We start from the raw sequence: 22,722 nt of genomic DNA, 5'->3' as shown, positions 1-22,722 counted from the left end.
AACACCATACACTAGTACAATGTTTAACCTAAAAATGCAAGCAAACCCCAACATCTAAAATGGATAGCTAAACCAAACTGATTGTGGATGTTGGCATTGCTCTGTCCATATCTGGTGAGTACCGTGATGAAACAAAACTGAGTCAAAAATTGTTGTCACCTCTTTTCATTTTCCTAAATTTCTTATTAAAATACAAATTACATTTTTAGTAGTAAAAACAAAACACAATGTTGTTACTAAATAATAAAATAGAAAACAAGAATATAAAATAGCAACAGATTTTTTTTTTTTTAAATTCAATTATTACCTGCTTGGGGTTTGATAAACCAAGCAGAATTATTCCAAGTCCTGTCTTCCATTCTGCCTGGCGGGGTACGGCCCTTGAGGGAACCATTCCGGCATTCGCCTAAGCGAGGAAAGAAACCGTACAAACTCTCCTCAGAATGGCCGGTCTGATAGTCAGACCTCCCGAATGTGAAGTTGCAAGATGCTACCTCACTCGGTATAGTTGATATTTTTACAAAGGTACTTAATTCTATATGTAAACCAGATACTTAAATACTAGATACCTAATACTAAATACATAAGATGCTTAATATTTAAAAAATCTATCCTAAAAGAATTATTTTTTCTTCCACATCTCTTCAGGCCTTGATGTTATCTCCTGATTCCTGCTAAAAATCATCAGTTTTCTTTTTTGTTCTCTTCACTTTCTCTTTCTTGAAATTCTAGATTTTCCGTCACCATATCTGTGGTTTATGAATCCATCTTTTTCTACATGTCCCTCCATTTAAAGTTAGCCACATGAACTACATTTGGAGTTCCTTTGATTAATCCTCTTAACAATGATTTTGTTGAAGCTTATGACACAAGATCTCTACAAGGTTCCATTAATTCCAATTTCTCTTGCCATTAGGTTTCTTACTATTCCTCTGCATTTCTTCGACACTGGAGCGATGGGGCAGCCAATGGTTGAACTCTGCCAAGTTCTCTTGATTTTTTTTTAATTTTGACTAGACAAAATTTTGTCAGCAACCATTGCACAACTGTAATTTAAACAGAATGTAATTTGCAGTCTGTCAGCAAATTAATAAGTTGAAGTGTTTCCATAGAAACATAAATATTCACTGATTCATATGAAGTGTTTACTTTAACATCTTCCTTGACCAATGTTGCCTCACTACTGTTTATCTCAGGTAGAGGTGTGTATACCTGAATTTTTCATAGAGTTCTATTATTTACATAACTTCTGGCATTCATTATTATTTTACATTATTTGAATCACCTCTAAAAATTGTAATTTCAAGACTGTTTACAGCGGAAACATTGAAATTTCATAATAATCTCCTACAATCCTCACTTCCAGAAAGTTACTCCCCTTTTCCGGATTATTTTAGGAGGATTATTCGATAATACACTAGAATGTGTATTTTACGTTCGATACTGAACGTTCATGCGGTTTCAATCCAAGATTATCTCCTGCCATCATTGTGATCATCTCCTGCTATAGACACAGTCTTTTGCTCAACATCTCTGTCTACCGGACATTTGGACACCTTGAAACCACATTTATAAGCCCTAAAAGTTATGACAACCTGATTGCAAAGAGTGCTTACCAGATGAGCACAGAAGCACCTGGTTCTCGAGCAGCACACAGGTGAAGAGTTGCAGCACACAGTCGACACCGAGCAGTGTGAACATCTCACGCATCGAGTAGTCAAACAGCGGCAGCTCCTCTATGTTGGAGGGTCGCTGGATCACAGTGACACAGTCCGGATAGCAGAGGAAGCTAAGGGATCTGCCCGGACCCGGGACTACCACCTCGTACACCAGGTTGTATATGTAGCTCTCTAGACTGACAGGGCCTTGCTCCTTCCAGCACCTGTCCAAATAGGGCTATTGTTACGCAACATCAACAGTTAATTACAATTGTCACTATTTTCTACTATACCGTTGCCTAGGACATTTTAATAGCTGTCCGCAGCTGCTTTGACTATTGATAAAAGAAGACATTCCATTCCCTAAGCTGTAGTTAGTTCAAGAATGAATATGAACTATAACAAATATAGCCTAACTACAGTGCATAGTTGTATTGAGCCAATAATAGTGTCTTAGTCTTCTACCTGTCTATTACCTACTTCGTTTGAATAGACCATCCTTTCCAGTTTCCCCACTTTCAGAAAGTTACTCTCATTTTCATGATTGTTTCAGGAAATTTATACGATAATACACTAGGATGTGTGTTTTAACATGTTCAATGCTAAAAGAGAAGGACATGCAGTTTCAAATGGCTAAGCCTTTTGGTGTTTCTCCTAAACTTAACCTATACTAAACTCATATGCTGATACAAACATGAAAAAAGATAAGAGGTGTTAACAGTAACAACTACCTTCAATGGCCAAGATTACAATGAACCAATGTATTTAAGATCGTTAGTACACCACCTATTGTCGGTGCGCACCACACGGCAGCATCGGTGGTACAAAGTCGGCATGCACGGTGATAGTGTTAATCCGAAGATGAATAAACAAGTATGGATGAAATATCTACGTTACTGGGTACTGATCAACTTGTTTTTCAGCCAGGACCACAGCCAGCCGTCCATGATCAAAATACAGCACCGTTTTAAACAAAAATCTACATATCTTTTTAGGAATAAGCCATTATACTATTATAATTCTGAATTATACAACAGTAGTTCAGGACTCACCTGTACAAGCCAATGAGGAAGGCCTCAGCAGCATGTATGAAGGGCAGCTGCAGTATGAGTGCAATGCTCTTGGTGACGTGAAGTGTATCCTTGGTGTGGTCGTAGTAGTTCTGCGCTATCCGAGTGTGGTGGGAGGCCAGCTTGAAGTGACGAGGCAGAGAGCGAGTGTTGTGGTCCAGTACGTGCTTCCTGGACGGCTGCTGCCCACTGGACAGCTCCGTCAGGTGCATGGCCTGAAGATGAAATAACGGGACAATTGTAAGACAAATATCTTTATGAAGCACAAAAATGGGTTCCTTGTTAACACCACTGTTATGTAAAGCTATAGATTTTCATCATAAAGAACATCAACTAAGACAGATTACAAGATGGACCATTGGTCATGGATTTCTGAGATTACATCGCTTGTGGATACCAACAAAATTTTTATTTATTAATTATTTTAAAGAAGTTGGCGGCTTCTTTTAACCTTGCATTTATTTGCCAGCCCATATAGGCTAACTGCCTGTGCGTAGAACGTATCGAGCTAAGCAAGGGGTGAGCCGGTACAGTAGGCCTACAAAGGTGAACTGTACTGATAAAATGTTTGTGGCAGTGACCAGGATCTGAGCCCACGACATCGCTGCCTTGGTTCCGAAGCCCGCGACGCTACCAATTGAGCCCCCGACTCACAAATTTTATTTCCCACCTTCACACACAAGACCACTAGGTCCTAAATTTCTTCAACACATTACGTAAGACTAGTCCTAGAGAGCCGTGGCATTATCACATCTGATAAATTCCATTGGTGATTGGTGGGATTTGAACCAGGAACATCAGGATCCCCATACTACTATTGTAAAAGCTACAACTGTCCAGGATCTAAAATGTTTGTAAATAACTTTCATAAAGTTAAATACTACTAGTGAACCTGTGCGGCTCAATGCCCCGCAAAATAACATAGGAATTTAGAAAACAAATTCATCGTGTTATATATTGACTCGACGTCGAACATTAAATACAGTTAATAAAGCTTTAGAAGGGAAGCAGTCCAGCCATTTTCTAGCTGTATGTGTATTATATTTAGTAAATTAATAAGTGTTTATGTTCAAGTATGTTATAGGCAGCGAGCAAGGTTATAGGGTAGTTATTTTTTAAAGATTTGTAAAACACATTTAACAAAACATTTCATCATATCAAACCAATAGGCCTATATGTAGCATATTTTGGGGGTCATGAAAAAGCTGTTTGAAAAACACTAAAACAAACAATATTTTTATCACAAAAGCACTTCTATAAATACTACGATTTTAGTCTTAAGGTTACCTTCAGAAAGATTACCCTGGTCAGAGTTTTCCGTAACGAATATGCGTATCCTATTAAAAGATGTAGCCTTACTTAAAACAACATATAATATAGTTGCTCATGACTGAAATTGGTCTGGGTAGAACCATGCTGCTCTAAAGTGCTTGTGCTGCAAATGCCAAAGATAACAGAAATTAGCATCTTTCCATTTTAAAAGGTAAGTTTGTTTCAGACGGGCACATTTTTATCCTCGAAATCAAAATATGACCCCACTCACTTGTTCCAGTTAAGACTTTACATTCTATTAAGTTGTTAACCGTTCTGATCGCATGTAGCCTTGTGCCATTAATGAGGCCCTTTTTGATATATTAATATTCCTCTTCAATAAAACCACTGCCCCCTTTTATTAGTCTAATCTGTGTCTTGGCAATCCACTGACCTCTATATTAAAAAAAACTCAGTTGGATTTGCGAGATGGGTGTCTCCGCCTTCGCTGTTTTCGAGGACCCACTCTTCTTCCCCTTGGCACACTAACAATTAATTACCTACCTGACTTGTCAAGTTCATGTAGTAATTCATTAATACTGTTAGTTTATAAAAAAAAATATAAAAGTCATTTGGCTTGGTGTTTAATAACTGCAAACTCAAAATACACCCACGAGTAAAAAAGGATCAAGTTATTGGTAAAAGAAAACTATTTTTGTGTAATAACAATATTCACATGAAGAATATAATTTGTTGTTTTGGCGATCAGCTGTTTAGTTTCAAATGAATTAATAATGTCAAAGATTTGTGATTTTTAATACATAAATTATTATAATAAAGTTTTCTAAATCATGGTAACTTATTCTCAACACAATTTTACTATTCCCAGCATTAAAATAAAGTAGTAAGATCCATTATGGGTAAACTTTAAGGTACACAATCCTTGATTGAAAAGTAGTATACATTAAGAGTTATAATACACAGCAATTATTATGTAGTAGACTTTGACTATTTTCAAGTAACAAACATATGTTTCTGTAAATAACAATTATCTCCCATGTTATCCTTATGGAGAAATACGAAACTTTAAAGGGCCCCAGGGCCTCACTCTCTAATTATTTATCTAAAAAGAAAGTTTCCTGCACAACTTCACGTTACGCTCTTTTCAATGACACCAAAAACGTGTCAATCGGTTCAGTAGTTTCAGAGGAGTAATTGTCACAAAAATCCTGCTTGCGTATTAAATAAGTATATAGAATATAGATATATAGATTTAATGACTACATAATATGGTACATCTTTTGGATGAACACTTGCAATGTATGCTAATTCTTATTATCTAGGCTAGCTTAATGTAAATATCCAATTTAGCTGCATCATCCTAGTAAAACACGCATAAACATTTTGTTCAATCTAATGATGAGAAAAATTCTGATTATAAATTTACCTGTAACGTTTGCATTGCAGTGGATATTTTCCTATTGCGGACTTCCTCAAAGAAGACATAAGAAGCACCATAGTATCGTTTGCCATCTTGTCGGGTGATGACAAAACTGTGAAACCTCGGGTCAAGAGGGTGTTTTTGTGTGCGAAACTGCAGGCCGTGCGGTAGACATAGCTGAAACAGATATCACTTTAAACTGCTTATTCAACATTTTATTTTTGTTGTATAAAGGGAAAAAACCAAGTCTAAGACCAAATCTGACCCAAAGGAATAAAAAAAAAACAAACATTTTAAAGCCTATTGTAATATTTACTTACTCATTTAGGCTACTCTTACTCCCATGGTTATGGATACCATAGGTGGTATTTGGCCTCATCAATAAATTGCATTCACAATAGGGGAAAACAGAGTTTATCATTTTTAAGGGACATTGTTTACTCTATAATTAATTAACGATTTTTCATGAGATCTTTGTCTCACCTAAATAGGAAATTGTGCATCCTGATACTAAAAACACGTACCGGTATCGCTGACATCATTTTCAACACCAACCATAATTTCATTGCTTTAAAATTATGTCAGTGACAGTGGAATGTTATGAATGTGACAATGGAGTCACATGACAACAAGACATTTAAATTTCTTTGTGTATACCGGTAGTGTAAATTTGTGTTCTTGTGTCTAGGTGAACTATTCTCTATTCCAGGCAAGGCAGCTATCCTAATAGAAATCCCTAAAACCTTGGCTGTTGTGCCTCATTTAACGTCCTTAACTTACATAAACAATAAGTACCGGTACTTACCATGCCCACGGCATCTTTGTCGAAAGGATTCCAAGTGACGTTCTCAGGATAGTGTCCAAGCACCTTGCATTTGTAGGGTCTTTCTAGAGGACTTGAATGCAGATTGTCTCCTGCAAAGATATTATAATAAAACTCTCACTTATAGACTACTCCCAACTGTAGTACTATAGTAGTACCGATATGAAAGACCCACTAAGGCTGGGCGCACACTGATCCAGCATTTTACTTGAAGCAAAATGTTGCAAAACGATTTGCTTGGAGCGTTTTGTTTATTTGCTTCTCCAGTGTGCAGGAGGTTCAAGCATGATTCAGCATTTGGTTTCAAGCAAAATTAAGAAAAATAAATATTAGGATAAATGTTGTGTTTAGTGGTCCTATACTACAGTATTGTTTTAACATAAATGTGACGAGGAAATCAGCGTAGCTATTACTGTATATGTCAGTTTTTTGCTAATTTCTGGACTAAATAGAAAGACAAAATTGGGTTCACCCATCAATCTGTTGATAGACAGCTTTCCTCTCAGAAATTAAATCAGATCCAGGGAAACGTTACATTTATTGTCGAATAATTGCTAGACTATTTTATACAAAGGGTTTTGAATACCGTAAAAAATTATTATAAGATAATGTTGTGATGGTTATATAAATAATGATTAATGAACTGAGTAACCATTCTAATTTCTTAATTGTTTTACTACTTTGCATGGACTGTATGACTACCATTATATAGTGGTAGCAAGAAAAATAAAACAACAATATTGTGCAATGGAAATTTAAAATATAATTGTTAAGTTTTAACGAAACTTCAAAATTCATTTTTTAAAGAAGAGTTATTTTTTAAAGAACAACCGGTTAATTGAATTTTGAAAGCCACTAAGCTTTATTAGCTAGAAGGGATTTGGGGCATGCGCAGAACGTTTTGCTCCTTGAAACATCAAACATCGTGCTGTGTGGGATCCATTCGTCGAGCAACTGCTCAAATGTTTCAAGGCGTTTGCTTGATCAGTGTGCGGCGTCCCATTGAAATACATGGGGTGCTCGTACCCAGCGAAACATTTTGCCTCGCAACACTTGCTTCAGGTGAAATGCTGGATCAGTGTGCGGCCGGCCTCACATAAATTATTTTTAATTGTATTACAGTAGTTATTTACCAGGGTTTAGCATTGCTTGAGAACTGTTCTTGCACATTACTTCAGGCTAGACCTATAGGGTAGCAGCATTATTACAAAGATAAAATCCATTGTTGATTGGTGGGATTTGAACCTGGGACCTCTGGGAGTGAAGCTCTACCACTAGACCAGCCCCCTCCCCTGTATTACAGTATAACTTAAATACTAATACTGAAGCTGATTTTTTTGTCCAGTTTGCTGAGTAGAAATACAACGGTATAGGTTCCTGAATAATTAAAATAGACTATATGGAGTTTCAAGCTAAAACTAAGTGATCGCTATACTGTTATTGTAAGCGTCACACAATTCATTAGGCCTATTCTCAATTATATGTGTGACCAATATGATTTGTATTAAATCAAAAAAATAGAAATTAGCTAAGTCTGCTGGTTTGCTGCAGCAAAGGTAACTAAGTAGACTGATACTCCACAATGAACGATTTATATCATTTGCAGACTTTTAGCTGGAATAAGGATGTACAGGTTTTGGATCAATAATCATCCAAGCGACTATGAGGACTGACAAAGAGTATCTTGTGACAAAGTGGCCACATCAGCAAACATAAGCAGGGTCTGAATAAAACATACTCTGTGACCGGTCACAAAGACGTCGTCAATCTCCATATTCAGTGGCTACGAGGGTCACGAGTTCAGAAAACGCTTTCACATTGCTTTAAGTTGGCCTGATTGTAAAGCTAATAAATATTAAGATTTGTTGCGATCTGGTTTAGGTAGCAGAGTGAATACTGCTCATCTCACGTGATGAGAGGGTTATCAGTTCAACCCTGGATTCGAAATCAGTTTCAGGTCTCTTTGGTTAATGGGTTTTTGACAATGGTCCTGAATAAAGAACGGTTTGAATAATGTCGGTTTTTAAAAAGCATGTCTAATTGTAGCATTTAACAAACCTATGATGTAGAAAAATATTGTGTTGTAAGAGTCATACGGATGTGATATTGGTAAATTGGTCAAAAATGAACGTTACACTTATTATTCATAATGTATAGGCCTACCGTATGTGAATTAGTTTGCTAAAACTATATTAGGGCTACTTGTTCTAATTATCATTGATTGCCTTACACTTTATTGTAATTTTAGTGAAATACTAAGGAAAAAATAGAACAAAAAAGTATTTTAAATAGGCTACTGGTATTTTTAACAGTAGCTGTCAATTATTTACTCCCAATTTAGGCTTTCTTTACAACTAAATATTTATCAGGTTGAAACCAGTTCAAATACAAGAAAATCCCTGCATACAACCTTTTCAAGTGTCCAGTGTTGTAACTGTGGCAAGGTGCCTTAATAATAATAGGCTAAAATTTAAAGACTAGAAACATTTATATTTTTGTTACAATAGCCTATAATATTAAATCCTTTAAATTCCTTAATCTACCTTAATAGTAGATTTAGAGTTTTACTCATAATTAAATAGAAGTGGGCCAACCCTCTATATATAATTTTTTTTTTTAAATCAACACATTTAAAATAGATTTTAACATTTTAAAAACCCCTAAGAGATATTATTTGTGAAAACCAATGAAAATAACAAGATCGTAAACTTCAGAGTACAATTACAGTATGGTATGTAAACTATTAGATCATGTGGTGAAAACATTGGCCAGATTGATATCAACAAGCTATCGGCAGCTGCTAAGGTCATCTGATTGTTGATAAGCAGTTACTAGCTGGAATGTGTAAATGATAGCATCAACAGAACTGATTGTGCCAACTGAAATGTGATAACACAATCTCGCAGCCAGATAATATTTATATCTGGTAGCATATCACGCATCTAATTATTACTGTAATATCCTTTTAATTATAAGATAAAGAAGGTCAGACAAAATAAAATACTAAGGAAGCTATGCCTATTATAATTTTTAATCAAGTGATATGAATTAAAACTTCAGGGGTCAACTAAGATTGAAAATTAACTTATGTAAATAGCCCCTACAATACCAGAGCTAATTTTATCTTTGATATTTGATATCCAAAATATGTTTTTTATAGTGAGTGGCTCATTTTGTAAATTCTTAAATGACACTTTAATCTGACAAACTATAGACCTTAGTAGGCCTAATACATTTTCAGTACCGGTAACAACACAATTGCAAATAAAATTTCTTATTCCAAAATTAAAGATGGGATTTTTTCCATAAATTGGTATCATATGCTACTATTTTACAAAAAAAACTCAACCTCAAACACTTGTTTAAATACCAACTCTACAATATTATCCATTTATTTCATAATAAGTTTGTAGCTTAGGTAAGTTAACTGTTATGAGGATTGCAAGAAATATGAGGTAGTTTTGACATTATACCTAGAATTTAATTTAGGTACTGTAACTTACAATGAATGAATGAATTATATTTATTGGCATATATTTGCACATAGTTTACAAGATGTAGGTAGGTCTAGCCTAAAGGTGATTGTCAATTAATAAAATCGTCCATAGATCAGTTTCCCCCCCCCCCTCTTAGGTTTTAAATTCATAACAAAAAAGACCCACTTTACACTAATAAAATTCAACATAAAAATATAGGCTAACAGAGAAAAAATATGGTCTTCTTTAAAATCATGTACCTAGCCTAATCCAAATTGGTGGTAAATTTTTACTTTACCTGTTACAACATTAACATCGTCAGAATAACTAAAACATACTTTTGTATTAAGTATTAATAGATGTAAGGTCACACAAAAAACAAAAAAAGTGATAATTAAAATCACAAACATTAACTTAACTTAAATATTTATAGGTAACAAATAAACTAGGCTATCATACAACAGGGACAGCCCCAATGAAAGATAAACGATAACAGCATTTAAGACGATTCCTTACTTAAGTTTGCCTAAGTTAGTTGATATTAACAGGTCTAATGTAGGTTAACAACTTACATAGGCTACCGCTAAGGCCAATCACAAAACCTAAAATGTTTTGAGAAATTGTATCGCTCAAAGATTTTTAACTTACAACCTGGTTGGTGCATTGTATCTAATGTAAACCCCCCAGCCTTGACCCCTAAGTTTAAACTCTTTTCACTCGTAAAAGTAAAATGCAAACTCACCTAAAACGATCTAAAAGACGTTTTGAAACTGTTCTTTGACACTAATACTACTACTTTCTTAAATTAATTTTTTGTCATCGAGGATTCCTTTGATTACTACAATCGAATATATATCAGCAATAACCCCTAAACTTACCATCTAGGGAACTGGTGGGGGGAAAAACTCGCTTAACACGTTCGCTACTGAGCGTCGCATATATGCGATGCCGCGGTCATCGCCACAAACCGAGGTATACATTTGAATCTTACACATAGACCGGTTGTCACTTGGATAACAGTACATACACAGACCACGGGCGAAAACCCGTAAAACAGTGATCATTTACACCGTAATACGCTACAATCGTTTTTGTAAATAATTTCCTCTATTCTTGTTTTTTTTTTATGGGTAACCTTTTGTAATGTCGCATATTTGCGACGCCCGGTCTACAGCGAAGACAAAAGTGAAAACTATCATAGTTTTCTTGAAATAAACCAAACGTCGCTACCTATATGCGACGGTTAATTTTTGTGTGTTTTGAGGTGAAAGTAAGTAAATAAAACAGATTATTCAAGAACAGTTTATAAAAGCTACATAGGATAATGCAGCATAAATACTGCATACAAACATACAGTAATGCAGAAAAGTAAAGACCAGTTTTTCTAACTATCATATGACGTCACCAATCATCATATCCACAGACCAAGCGTCGCAGTTGTGCGTCAGACATCTCTGTAGACCACTGCAGGGAATTCAGTGCCTTCAAATAGACCGTTACAAAGATATAAGCATTTTAATAACATTAGAACCCTGGCGCAAATACGTGACGGCAGTTTATTTTAATGTGACTAGCCGTAGTATATATGCGACGGCAGTCTATGGGTGGAAACCGGCCGTCGCATATGTGCGTCGCTGGTCCATGTGAATGAAAAATTTCGTACTATTGCAGTAGCAAACGTGTTAAACATCATAACAAGGCTGGTTCCTTTACTAGACACCACACCAAGATTACTAGACACCACCTATGCCTACATTAGGCCTACCGGTCAACACACTGATTTTAAGTTAATTGTGTTAACAAATGTTATTTTGGGGTTTTGTAGACTCCAGTCACTTTTAAGGATTTAATGGCTTTTCCGCCCCTAAGTTTATTACAAAACCTGTTTTTATACACTTTTAACACAATTCTTACACACTTCAGGAAGTGCGTAGGCCTGTAGAGTGAGTTGGTAAGTTAGTCGGAAATGTTTACTGAGGGTTATAATATCTCAAATTGGAACCAATTTTTATGTTTGGAATATTCCAAAGAGCAATTGGATGTTAGCTTCAGTGACAACCTAAAGTAGGACTAACTTAATCCATGAGTTAGGGCCTAGTTTGGTTTGGTAGGGATTTAAGTAGCCTGAAGAACCAAGGAGGTATGAATTATGAATAAGATTAATAATACCGTTTAGTGTTAGAACTGTGATAAATAAATACTACACACCATCTGTAATTCTGGCATTACCTGCAAAAGTATCTGGTTCGAGACCAGAACTGTAGTCAAGACCACATATTACAAAGTAATCTGCAAATCTGTTTTTAGAGTTACAATTGGAAACTTTGTTGGATTCCATGCTCGGTAAGATCACACGAAAAATATCACGCACCACTAACACCTGCCATTTTGAACTGCTTCCACAAACAAAACGCAATCAAAATCCTCACTCAACTCTCGTATTTCTACACTTTTTGACAGGACAGCGAAAGCTGAGGATCAGCTAGAAACTTCAATGAAAAAACTTCCTTTTTGACATTTCACTTCTTCTTGTTCTCACTCCATCCTGCTAAACTAAACAGCTGATCAATAATAAACGCAGAAAGAATTTGTCACTGCCTTGGAAATACACAAATTATTCTATCTACTCTAAAAACCTCCATAGCAGTACAAGTTGGTACAAGACAAAGCCGTTTTCAAACTAATACTTTCAGCATAGATTAAACTTACAAAATCCCATACAAAATTGCATAAAAATAAACAATGGAACCTATTGTAACTACAATCATCGATTGAACTATGATTAAACCAACAGAGTATAGTCTGTGCTCTAATATAAACATAAAAATTAATGAAGCTGGACGAAGTTAGGAATGCGACATAGTGTGGGAAAATGGGATAAGAGACTCCGTACTTCGTAGCAGCCACAATGCGTTTTCATCCGATCGGCCAGTCGGCGCTGCATGCACTGCTGCAGTGCTGCACTTCTTGCAATGAAGCGCAAAGTAATAAGACGAGCAGAGAGGAGGAGAGAGCTCATCTAGTGGCTAGTGGTAGAGCATGGGGCTTCGGATTCCGAGGTCCTAGGTTCAAATCTCCAATCACCAATGGATTTTATTTTTTTATCTGGGCTAGAGCCTAGCCTCCTTGGATGTGAAAGGTGGGACATAAAAAAAGGCAAGGAGGGAACAGGCGTTCTATTATCGTAACTACTGTATATAATATGAAAACATGCTTAAAACCATTATACAGTACTCCATTCATTACTTTACAAAATACTCTTCAGAAATACAATTAATTTACCCTTTATATGTTCAAGCTAAATTTTATTTTTGGTTTTAGTGAATTTCTCGTACTGAGAATAAGCTACTAGCGTAGGTCTCATCGTAAGACCTGGACCTAAGACAGGTTTTCTTATTTCTTTTTCGTTTTGAGGTCCCCATGCTAATATATAAGTAAAGTAAACCAAACTCTCACAACCCATTCATCCATTCATGAATGGGAATGGGACCGAACCTTCTTGGGGTCGTATCAGGGACATATTTAACTATCTGCCACATCCAGGCAGGTAATATAACCATAGACTAACCAACACAAGTAGACTTCTCATCCCATTGTAAATTTTGAAGCACGTTTTTCGTGTCTAGTTCATGTACGTGACACAAAGGCGCTAGTGTTGATGAAACTTTGTTTCAACTATTTTAGGGTCAATTTCTTGATTTCTGCTTTACTGTTTGGTTATATAACTAGGGGACAAGTTATTGTTTATGATTAGATCGTATTATTTGGTTAAACGATGTTTTAAATGGCTGAATAACGGGAAACAAATTGTAAACAAAACACGACCTCTACATAAACCTTACATGAACTAACAATAAAATTGTCTTCAGCTGTTCCATAAGGATGAGAAATCTACCAAGGGAGTATGTTTTATCTATGATATAACTTAGCCACCCCCTCGGGCACCTTCGTCAGTGTGCTCACTGACCAAAATAAAATTACCCCAATACATGCTCTGCCAGCTGTTTTTGTTGAAAAGTAATCGGCAATTGAGTGAAAATTTAAAAACGTACGTTTTCAGGAAAAGCACTTTGCAAATTGTTTCCCCTTTTTTCAAAACTTATATTATTATTTTTATTTCATTAACATTTGAAGTTTCATAAAATGTCCATGGTAACGCAATATCTTTGGTATTTTTTTTAAAAAAAGAGCATCTTTAGTGGAAAAACACAAAATCCTGTCATGACCATAACAGACGTTTAAATGAATATTAAAAATAGTTAATATTATTTTTATAACTATGTTTTGTTATAAACTAATTTACTTTAATGACCATTATACAATAAAAAGGTCACTGAGCTTTTGGTATATTTGGTCTTTCTAAAAAAAAATAAAATACCCCCGCCGCAGCAAACCTGCCGTCTAAGCGAATTTCCATTTGGCCGAATTGATTTTCAATTGATCTATTGATATGGATACAGTACAGCTGATGTGGCTAACTTAAAAGTTGTTTTGAGATTTTGTTCCTACATTTTTAATGAATTTGAGATATTTTCAGAGAGTTTTGGTGATTTTGAGTGTAATTTCAGTTAAATTAGTGAGTTTGTGACGTCCGGATGTATAAATCTTTTTAAGTGAATTCAAACCAAGTTCATAGTTTTAAGTTGAAGTTTGTGTTTAATTTGGGGTTAGGAAATCAAAATTAAAATATCTGTAATCTTTTGGTTACTAGGCAACATGAAAATAATGCATTCAAAAATTTCTTTTGGTTCTCTCATAAGAACAATACTGATTATAGTGCTGGTAAAAATATTGGTTTCAATCTGTAGACAAGAAACCATACATATTTCTCTTAAAAATATTCATCCTGAAATTAACATGAGATGTATATACTTCCAAATTTCAAATGATTTTTCATTTAAAAACAAAATGTTAGATAGAACAAAGAACAGAAAAAATAAATCTAAATGGAAAGTTATTTGGCGATCACTTAACCTAAAGCTGTATGTATCTTACTTCTTTTTGATTAATTTGATTCTTTTATGTGGAGACATAGAAGAAAACCCTGGGCCTGAAAATAGCAATGATGTATCAAAAGAAGAGTGTCCGTTTTGTAAAAAACATTTTTACAGACTTAAGTCTCATATCAAGGCAACTCACGACAATTATTATATAACAGAATCAGATAATTTAAGAAAAAGTAGAACCAGAACCTGTAGTTATAGTTCCACAAAATTGTGGTATGAACTTAGAGACTTAGAACGAGATAGACCTTTGGGCATCAAATTGTTTGCAGCTACCCCTAAATTGTGTATTTATTCCTCCAGCTGTAGTACATTTGCTGCGTGTGGGAAGCGAAAGTTTTGTCCTTAAAACAATCAAAGATGAAATGAAATTGTCAAAAAGTGAATTTATTTTCTTAATAATAAATAATAAAACTAATGAGGAAAAGGAGAATGCTTGTCATTGGTCTCTGTTGATCTGTGACGTATATAAAAACAAAACATATCATTTTGACTCAAAATCTCCATCCAACAGTCAGATTGCCAAGAAAATGACCGAAAGACTGAGTAAATGCAGCTTGGGAACTGATGAGATTAATATGTTAGAAGTAGATTGTCTTCAACAACGTGGAAGAGTTGAGTGTGGTGTGTACTGCCTACATTTTGCAAAAATTGTTTGTAACAGAATAATAAACAATAACTTAACCATATCGGACAAGATGTATAAACAGGATTTTCTTGTAGGTAATATCTATAATGAAATTGAATGTCTAAAAAAACAGAGTTTAAATGTCCCTAATAATAAATGTCAAGCAACTAAGATTAGAAATAAATCGTTGGAAGGCATAAAGCAAACCTCAGCTGAAGATCATAAATTTCAAAAAAGTGAGGAATGTAACAGTAAAGTAGATCAATCAAATGATCAAACTTGTGGCGAATGCGGAAAACTCTTTAAAAGCAAAAAAGGATTATCTCTCCATATTTCAAAGAGCCACCACAATAAACATCGTGATATAATTCTAAACAAGTATTGTCCAGAAAGCTCAAAAACACAGTCTCCAGACAAATTGGATGATAAAACAAACAATATGTCAAGCAAAGTAAATAGCGAAAGTGATCGCATAAACAAGGATCTCGATTCTTGGTTAACAGTCTTCAATGAAGAACAAACACACTTTGAGTTATTCTCTGAAAATTTTGATAAGTTTTCCAAGTTTTTATCTCACGCTTTACACAATCTTCCTGGGCCTAAACATCCTTCTTACAGGTTTTATAAATTAAGGAAAAAGAAACAAGACTATCCTCAAAATAGTAATTATAAGAAATCATCCAACCCAGAAAGGAAAACTAAAAACGAAAGGAAAAAGAGAAAAGAAAAGTATGAATATGATCTGATCCAATTTGAATACTATAATAGGCGTAGGAAAGCTGTGAGAAGGATAATCGGAGACGGTAATAAAGGATGTGAAATTGATCTAAACACATTACACGAAGGTTTTACCACACGTTTCTCCAATCCAAATGAAAATATGAAAATGTCATATAACAATGTGGAAGACACAATAGTGAAAGACTTAGATTCGCATTATAATCAAAAAATTACTGTAGAAGAAGTCGTGAAAGCAATAAATGCAATAAAAATTGACACTTCTCCGGGACCTGACAATATATTAATGAGAATTGTAAAACTTAAGAAAGTAGCAAAGATCCTCTGTTCAATTTATAACACAATACACCTTACAAACCAGATACCTTCATCATTTCAAAGAGCACGAACTATTTTAATTGATAAAGGTGGAGACAAAAAAGAGGTTAATAACTGGAGACCAATCACAATATGTTCTGTTTTAAGGAGGATATTAGAAGAAATATTGGACAAAAGACTAAAAGAATATATCAAATTTAACCAGTTTCAAGGAGGTTTTTCTAATACCCCTGGTTCCCATCTTAATACAAGTATTCTAAATGAGGTATTGAGATCAGCAAAATCAAAGAAAACCGACTGCTGTATTATGTTTCTGGATATTGAGAAAGCGTACGACAATATCGGCCATAACCACTTATCCTCAGTCTTGCAGGAGCTACCTATTCCTAGGAAACTGATTGAAATAATAATTAAACTCCAAATAGGCAATGTTACAAAAGTTGAAACTCATAGAGGGAAAACAAAGGACATCAAAATACAAAGGGGTGTAATGCAGGGATCTCCATTGTCACCCACTTTGTATAACCTATGTATTGACCATATCCTCTCTGAAATGTCACAACATGCCGTAAGTGAGGAGCTAGGGTATAAGCTATGCAAGGACATGCCTTCTCTAAGTATTCTAGGATTCGCTGACAATACCATTTTAATTGGTAAGAATAGAGAAAGTGCTCTTGTATTATTCGATTCGATTTGTGACTTCTTCAGAGAAATTGGATTAACTATAAATATATCAAAAACTAAAATTATTAACATTGAAAAAGGTAGATTACAAGAGGAAAACTTCCAAATATGTTCAAAAGAAATAAAATCTATAACATTTAATGAAAAAATTAAATACTTAGGAGTAAATTTTTCTGAAAGCATAGTATTTGACTCTGAAAAAACAATTAGTTCATTGATAAACAAAATTGAAAAATTAACATGTTCTCCTTTTTTAAGGTCTGAACAAAAAATGTATGTATTGAATCATAATATTTGGCCATCTTTAATATATCCTTTTCAAACCGCACCAATTAAGAAAATTACAATAAAATTCTTTGACGATGTTGATAAAGTGATAAGATCAACAACAAAGGAAATCTTAGATCTTCCAAATGATATGCCAAATTCTATGTTTTATACAAGTACTAAAAACAAAGGGATTGGGTTATGTAAATCAATGTGGGAATCATCAATCCAACATATAAACATATGTCGCATATTAAAACAAACGGGAAACCCCTACTTACTTAATATTCGTCAATTTGACGAAGAAATTAGGTTTTGTCTGGAAAAATTGAATTTAAGTATTGAATTTTTCGAATCAAAACCCAAGATACTGCGAGAAACCTTACGAGACTTAGAGTATCAAAATTGGTGTAAACTTCCATACAAAGGGAATGGGGTGGTTCTTTTCAAAGAATGTAACAAGATCAATAAAAATTTGGCTAGAGGTTGTGGCCTCACAGAAGCTGAGTTCAAACAATACTTGAAAATGGTCGGAGACGTTATTCCTCTTAGAAGTCTTCATGGGAGATCCAGGGACGGGAACCAGTGCAGGCATTGTCCTGTATCTGAGAAATTTACTCTTGAAACTCTTGCCCACGTCCTTGGAAAGTGCCCATTTAGTAGTCTTCTACGAAATACCCGCCACCATACCATCAGAAAAATCATTGCTGATCAATTCAGAAAGAAAAGTTACGAGGTCTATGAAGAGGTCACGGCTATAGAAGAAGAGGGCTCTGTGAGGCGGAGTGACATCATTGTTATAGACAAGGAGAAAGATTTCGGTCTCATTATAGACCCAACAGTTCGTCTTGAGACAAATGAAAATCAGCCACAGGAAGTCCATGAAGAAAAAGTAAATATTTACAAGAAAACTATCCCATATTATTCAGAGAAATATAAAATATCAAAATTCGAAGTATATGGACTACTCATTGGATCAAGAGGAACAATTCCTCAACAAGTTGAGAAATTTTGGAAGAAATTCAAGTTGGAAAATCAAGTGTTATATTTAATATCTTTAACAGCCATAAAATTTTCTATTAATATTATAAGAAACCACCTATATAACAACTATCATAATTAGGTTTAATCAAACTTGCAAAATTTAATGTAATATTATTCTTTGTTCTACAGCAGACTACAATGTGTAGTAAGATTTCAATTTTTAAAATAAATTTGAATTTATATTATATATATATATATAACACTAGCTGACCCGGCGAACTTCGTATCGCCTAAGTTATAGGTTTCCCCTAAGACAGACCGATGGAAAGAAAGTACCGTTACGTTTAATTTTCAAGATGATCTCGTTCGCATCGCTCAATCACGTCCTGGTTGAAGTTCGTTCGCTACGCTCACTCACCTTTGGGTTGGAGCTCGTTCGCTACGCTCACTCACCTTTAGGTTGGAGCTCGTTCGCTGCGCTCACTTGCCTTCAGGTTAGCTCGTTCGCTACGCTAACTCGCCTCCAGGTTGAAGTTCGTTCGCTACGCTCACTCACCTTTTGGTTGCAAATTAGCTGTTGTCATAAATGTAAAAGAAATAATAGTGCTGCACCCTGTACGTTTAATCTTCAAGATGATCTCGTTCGCATCGCTCAATCACGTCCTGGTTGAAGTTCGTTCGCTACGCTCACTCACCTTTGGGTTGGAGCTCGTTCGCTACGCTCACTCACCTTTAGGTTGGAGCTCGTTCGCTGCGCTCACTTGCCTTCAGGTTAGCTCGTTCGCTACGCTAACTCGCCTGCAGGTTGAAGTTCGTTCGCTACGCTCACTCACCTTTTGGCTGCAAATTAGCTGTTGTCATAAATGTAAAAGAAATAATAGTGCTGCACCCTGTTGGTAATCCTTGTAACTTTAATGCTATTGAACATCATAGAACAGAACCAACATGTTTAATTGAAACAGCTGTTAAGATTCATTAATTCCATTTCTCATAAGGTTAACATGGGAAACTCCAGAGCCACTGGGGCGGGAGCCCTTTTAAGAATTTCGAAACGGGAAATAGTTTACTTCCTATTCGCATACCTACAGAATTTACACACCAAATTTCATAACGATCGGTGAAGTCGTTCCGGAGGAGTTTGCAGACAAACACTGTGACACGAGAATTTTATATATTAGATTAGGTTTAACGAGTACCTAGGTTTGCTGCTACAAGGAAACTAATAAAGTAGTGTGTTTTAGTAAAATATTGATAGCTTACTATAAAATAAATAAATTTGCCAAGTTTGATCAAAATATATCCATAAACAAGCAAACTACAACATTTTACAATATTCTCCATAAGAATAACATGGGAATTTTAAATTTACCATTTTTTAAGTTTTCTCCGTAACCAATAACCGTACAAAAACACTTTGATATACTGAATTGTTTGTTTTTTTAAGCTCTTTAAGAAGGTTTGGAGAACAATTGGGAAATTTTGTGTTTTGAGGGTAAAAAGTGAGAAAAACCAATTTTTACCCCATAAAACCCCCCATAAAACCCTGTTCCCATGGTCCGATCATGCTGGATCGCGAACTCATTCAAGTTTATCCCGCCTTACACCTTCAAACCAAATTTCATCAAAATCGGATAAAAATTACTCAAGTTATCGTGTTCACGGACACATATATATATATATAAATCTATATATATATATATATATATATATATATATATATATATACATATATAAAAATTTGAACGAATGGTGTTTTTGGCCTCTGGGGACATTAAAATGAAAAAGTAAATCGGTCTCGGGCCTAAGTCTTACCATGAGACCTACGGTAATAGCTACTTCCCTATAGGGAAATTCGCTAAAAACTAAAAAAATTGAAAAAAAGCCAATAAAGTCTTTTTAAGTTTGTATATCTCCGAAAAAACTTACCTGAGACCCGAAAAATCGTTATGTTTGTGTAGAGGTGTGCTTCTTTTGTGTATAAAACATTGAAATATGACGATATTTTAATTTTTGAAATTTTTATGATAGAAATCATAAACGTGATGGTCAGGGACAAGCGGTACGGTCGTGAATTGTCTGAAATAATCTAAATCTTTCTAAACAATCCTTCAATTATACTGTTAGTTATAGTAAAAATAAGTGTTTCAATTGAACTAAACTGTTCAAATTACAATTATATTAAAGTTATTGTCACGACCAAACACACTATAATCCATAAGGCTGGATTGGTCGTGAAAAAACCCGCGATGGTCGTGAAATTACGTGTTATTTGGCTCTGTTCTGGCGGTAGCCCTGCACCTCATGTTCGAGGATACAAAGTGAACTTCTAGGTTAATCTAGCAATTGAAATATCTTATAAACAAAAATTAACACCATGTCTACTTCATCGAATGACTACGTACGGTCATGGACACACCAAAATTACAAAAAACACAATCTTTCCTTTATTAATCTTGTAATTCCTCCTTTCAACTCGAAAAGACCGGCACTACAATCCTGACGTACACCCCGAACTAGTCTCTAAAACCAACTGACTCAATCGACGCCAGGCTTGCCACTGTCGTGCTCCAAAGTTGAAAATTTTTCCCAAATGGTCGTGACGCCAAATCGAGGGACAGACTTATTTTGTCATGGTAGTCAGTTTTCAATGACAATAAAATTATAATATGCTCCTTTTCTGTCAATTCAATTCAATTCAATTCAATTTGTAAGTTTAATAACCATTGATGAAATAAAAATATGGCTTTATATATTTCGGCATGAATAATAATTAGTCTAAAAACAGCGTGAAAGTTGGAAAATGTACCCTAGGGACACGTCATGGTCGTGAATTTCGAGACTTTAAAAATACGAAAAAAATACCTAGAACCTATTTAAAACCAAATAAATGTGGGTAACATGTTGCCCCCGTCCCAAAAAATATTAAAACACATATTAATATACTACAAATCCAGTATCTACGAAGTAAAAGGCCAGGACATGAAAACGTACGCTTTTAAATTTTCACTCAATTGCAATTGCATGCTGCATAAAAAAATCTAATAAAATGTTGAACACGAATATCTGTTTTGCATACAATGAATGCAATGTTGTTGTATCCAATCAGGAAAGTCCTAATTGCTACACCTACATTTGGACAAACTGATCATTGATGATCTTCTTCTCTAATTTCTTTCAAAAGCCTTAGCGGAGGGATTTTATTACTTTTTACTTTCTCCCCCTATACCATAGTATATGGAGAAAGTATTGTTTTCGTCAAAATTTTCGAGTTTGAGTTTTGAGTGGATATATTCGTTTTGGGTCCCCCTGGACCCAAAAAAGTGGTTTTCGAAGTGATGTCTGTGTGTGTGTGTGTGTGTGTGTGTGTGTGTGTGTGTGTGTGTGTGTGTGTGTGTGTGTCTGTGTGTCTGTGTGTCTGTGTGTCTGGATGTGTACAGAGCTAGGGACTACACCTGTGGTCCGATTTCGATGAAATTTGGTATGTAGGTTCTAATCCATGGTATCTCCAGGCGTTTTTTTCATTTTTTTGAAATTTTGATTTTTAATGGGGATTTTCCCATAAAAACCCATAAAAAACCGGAAAAATCAAATTTTCTCAAAAATGGCCCGAACGATTTTGATAAAAATTTAGTATGTTGTAGCCCTTTAAATTCTGAACAAAATGTTACAAATCCCATTTCTGTAAAAATTACGGTTCAAAAGTTATTGTAAATTATGTTATTTTCCCATAAAACCCCCATAAAATAACAAAAAATAGGATTTTAGACAAAAATCTGGTTTTGATTTAACAGAGTATGTTATGATCCTTACAATTTTGATAGTTTTTGTAATTTTTTAGAAAATTTTATTTTTAATGGGGATTTTCCCTTAAAACCCCATAAAAAACTGGAAAAATAGGATTTTCTCAAAAATGGCCCGAACGATTTTGATAAAAATTTAGTATGTTATAGTCCTTTATATTCTAAACAAAATGATACAAATCCCATTTCTGTACAAATTACGGTTCAAAAGTTATGGTAAATTATGTTATTTTCCCATAAAAAACGGAAAATCGGATTTTCCCAAAATTGGCTAGAACGATTTTGATAAAAATTTAGTATGTTATAGCTAGTCCTTTAAATTCTGAAGAAAATTGTACAAATCCTATTTCCGTATATTTACTCTCACCGCTTACTCATGAGAAAGGTTGTTGACAATCTTATGGGAGAAAGTATGTGTCAGAATGCTGGTACCGTTTATTTACTTAGGGAGTATGTTTTATCTATGGCCTTAGTCCATCCCGTGTGCCGTGTGCCCCACCGCTAATCACTATCCCTATCCCAGTCCCAGTCCAGTCCAGTCAAGTCAAGTCGACCTGTCTGCTGTGCTGAGTGCTGACTGC

At 34.9% G+C, this 22,722-nt stretch overlaps 1 protein-coding gene across 4 annotated transcripts in view; it reads right to left on the bottom strand.

The window, feature by feature from the left end:
* LOC128988684 (DENN domain-containing protein 5B) overlaps positions 1-12,241 on the bottom strand; it is a 45,439-nt gene extending 33,198 nt beyond the window's left edge. For all 4 annotated transcript variants that reach the window (XM_054410217.1, XM_054410219.1, XM_054410218.1 and 1 more), the window contains exons 1-5: positions 11,949-12,241; positions 6,226-6,335; positions 5,427-5,597; positions 2,711-2,943; positions 1,617-1,882 (exon numbers count right to left, since the gene is read on the bottom strand). In XM_054410217.1, coding sequence (XP_054266192.1) covers positions 1,617-1,882; positions 2,711-2,943; positions 5,427-5,597; positions 6,226-6,335; positions 11,949-12,057 — 889 coding nt within the window. In that variant the 5' untranslated portion in view covers positions 12,058-12,241. The remainder of the gene's footprint in view (positions 1-1,616; positions 1,883-2,710; positions 2,944-5,426; positions 5,598-6,225; positions 6,336-11,948) is intronic.
* Positions 12,242-22,722: the final 10,481 nt, after the last annotated feature.

This window comes from Macrosteles quadrilineatus, unplaced genomic scaffold (genome assembly GCF_028750875.1).
Source record: "Macrosteles quadrilineatus isolate MER2022 unplaced genomic scaffold, UCM_ALF_1.0 Scaffold_3__2_contigs__length_128488019, whole genome shotgun sequence".
NCBI classification, from domain to species: Eukaryota; Metazoa; Arthropoda; class Insecta; order Hemiptera; family Cicadellidae; genus Macrosteles; species Macrosteles quadrilineatus.
This window is presented reverse-complemented; position numbering and strand designations above follow the sequence as displayed.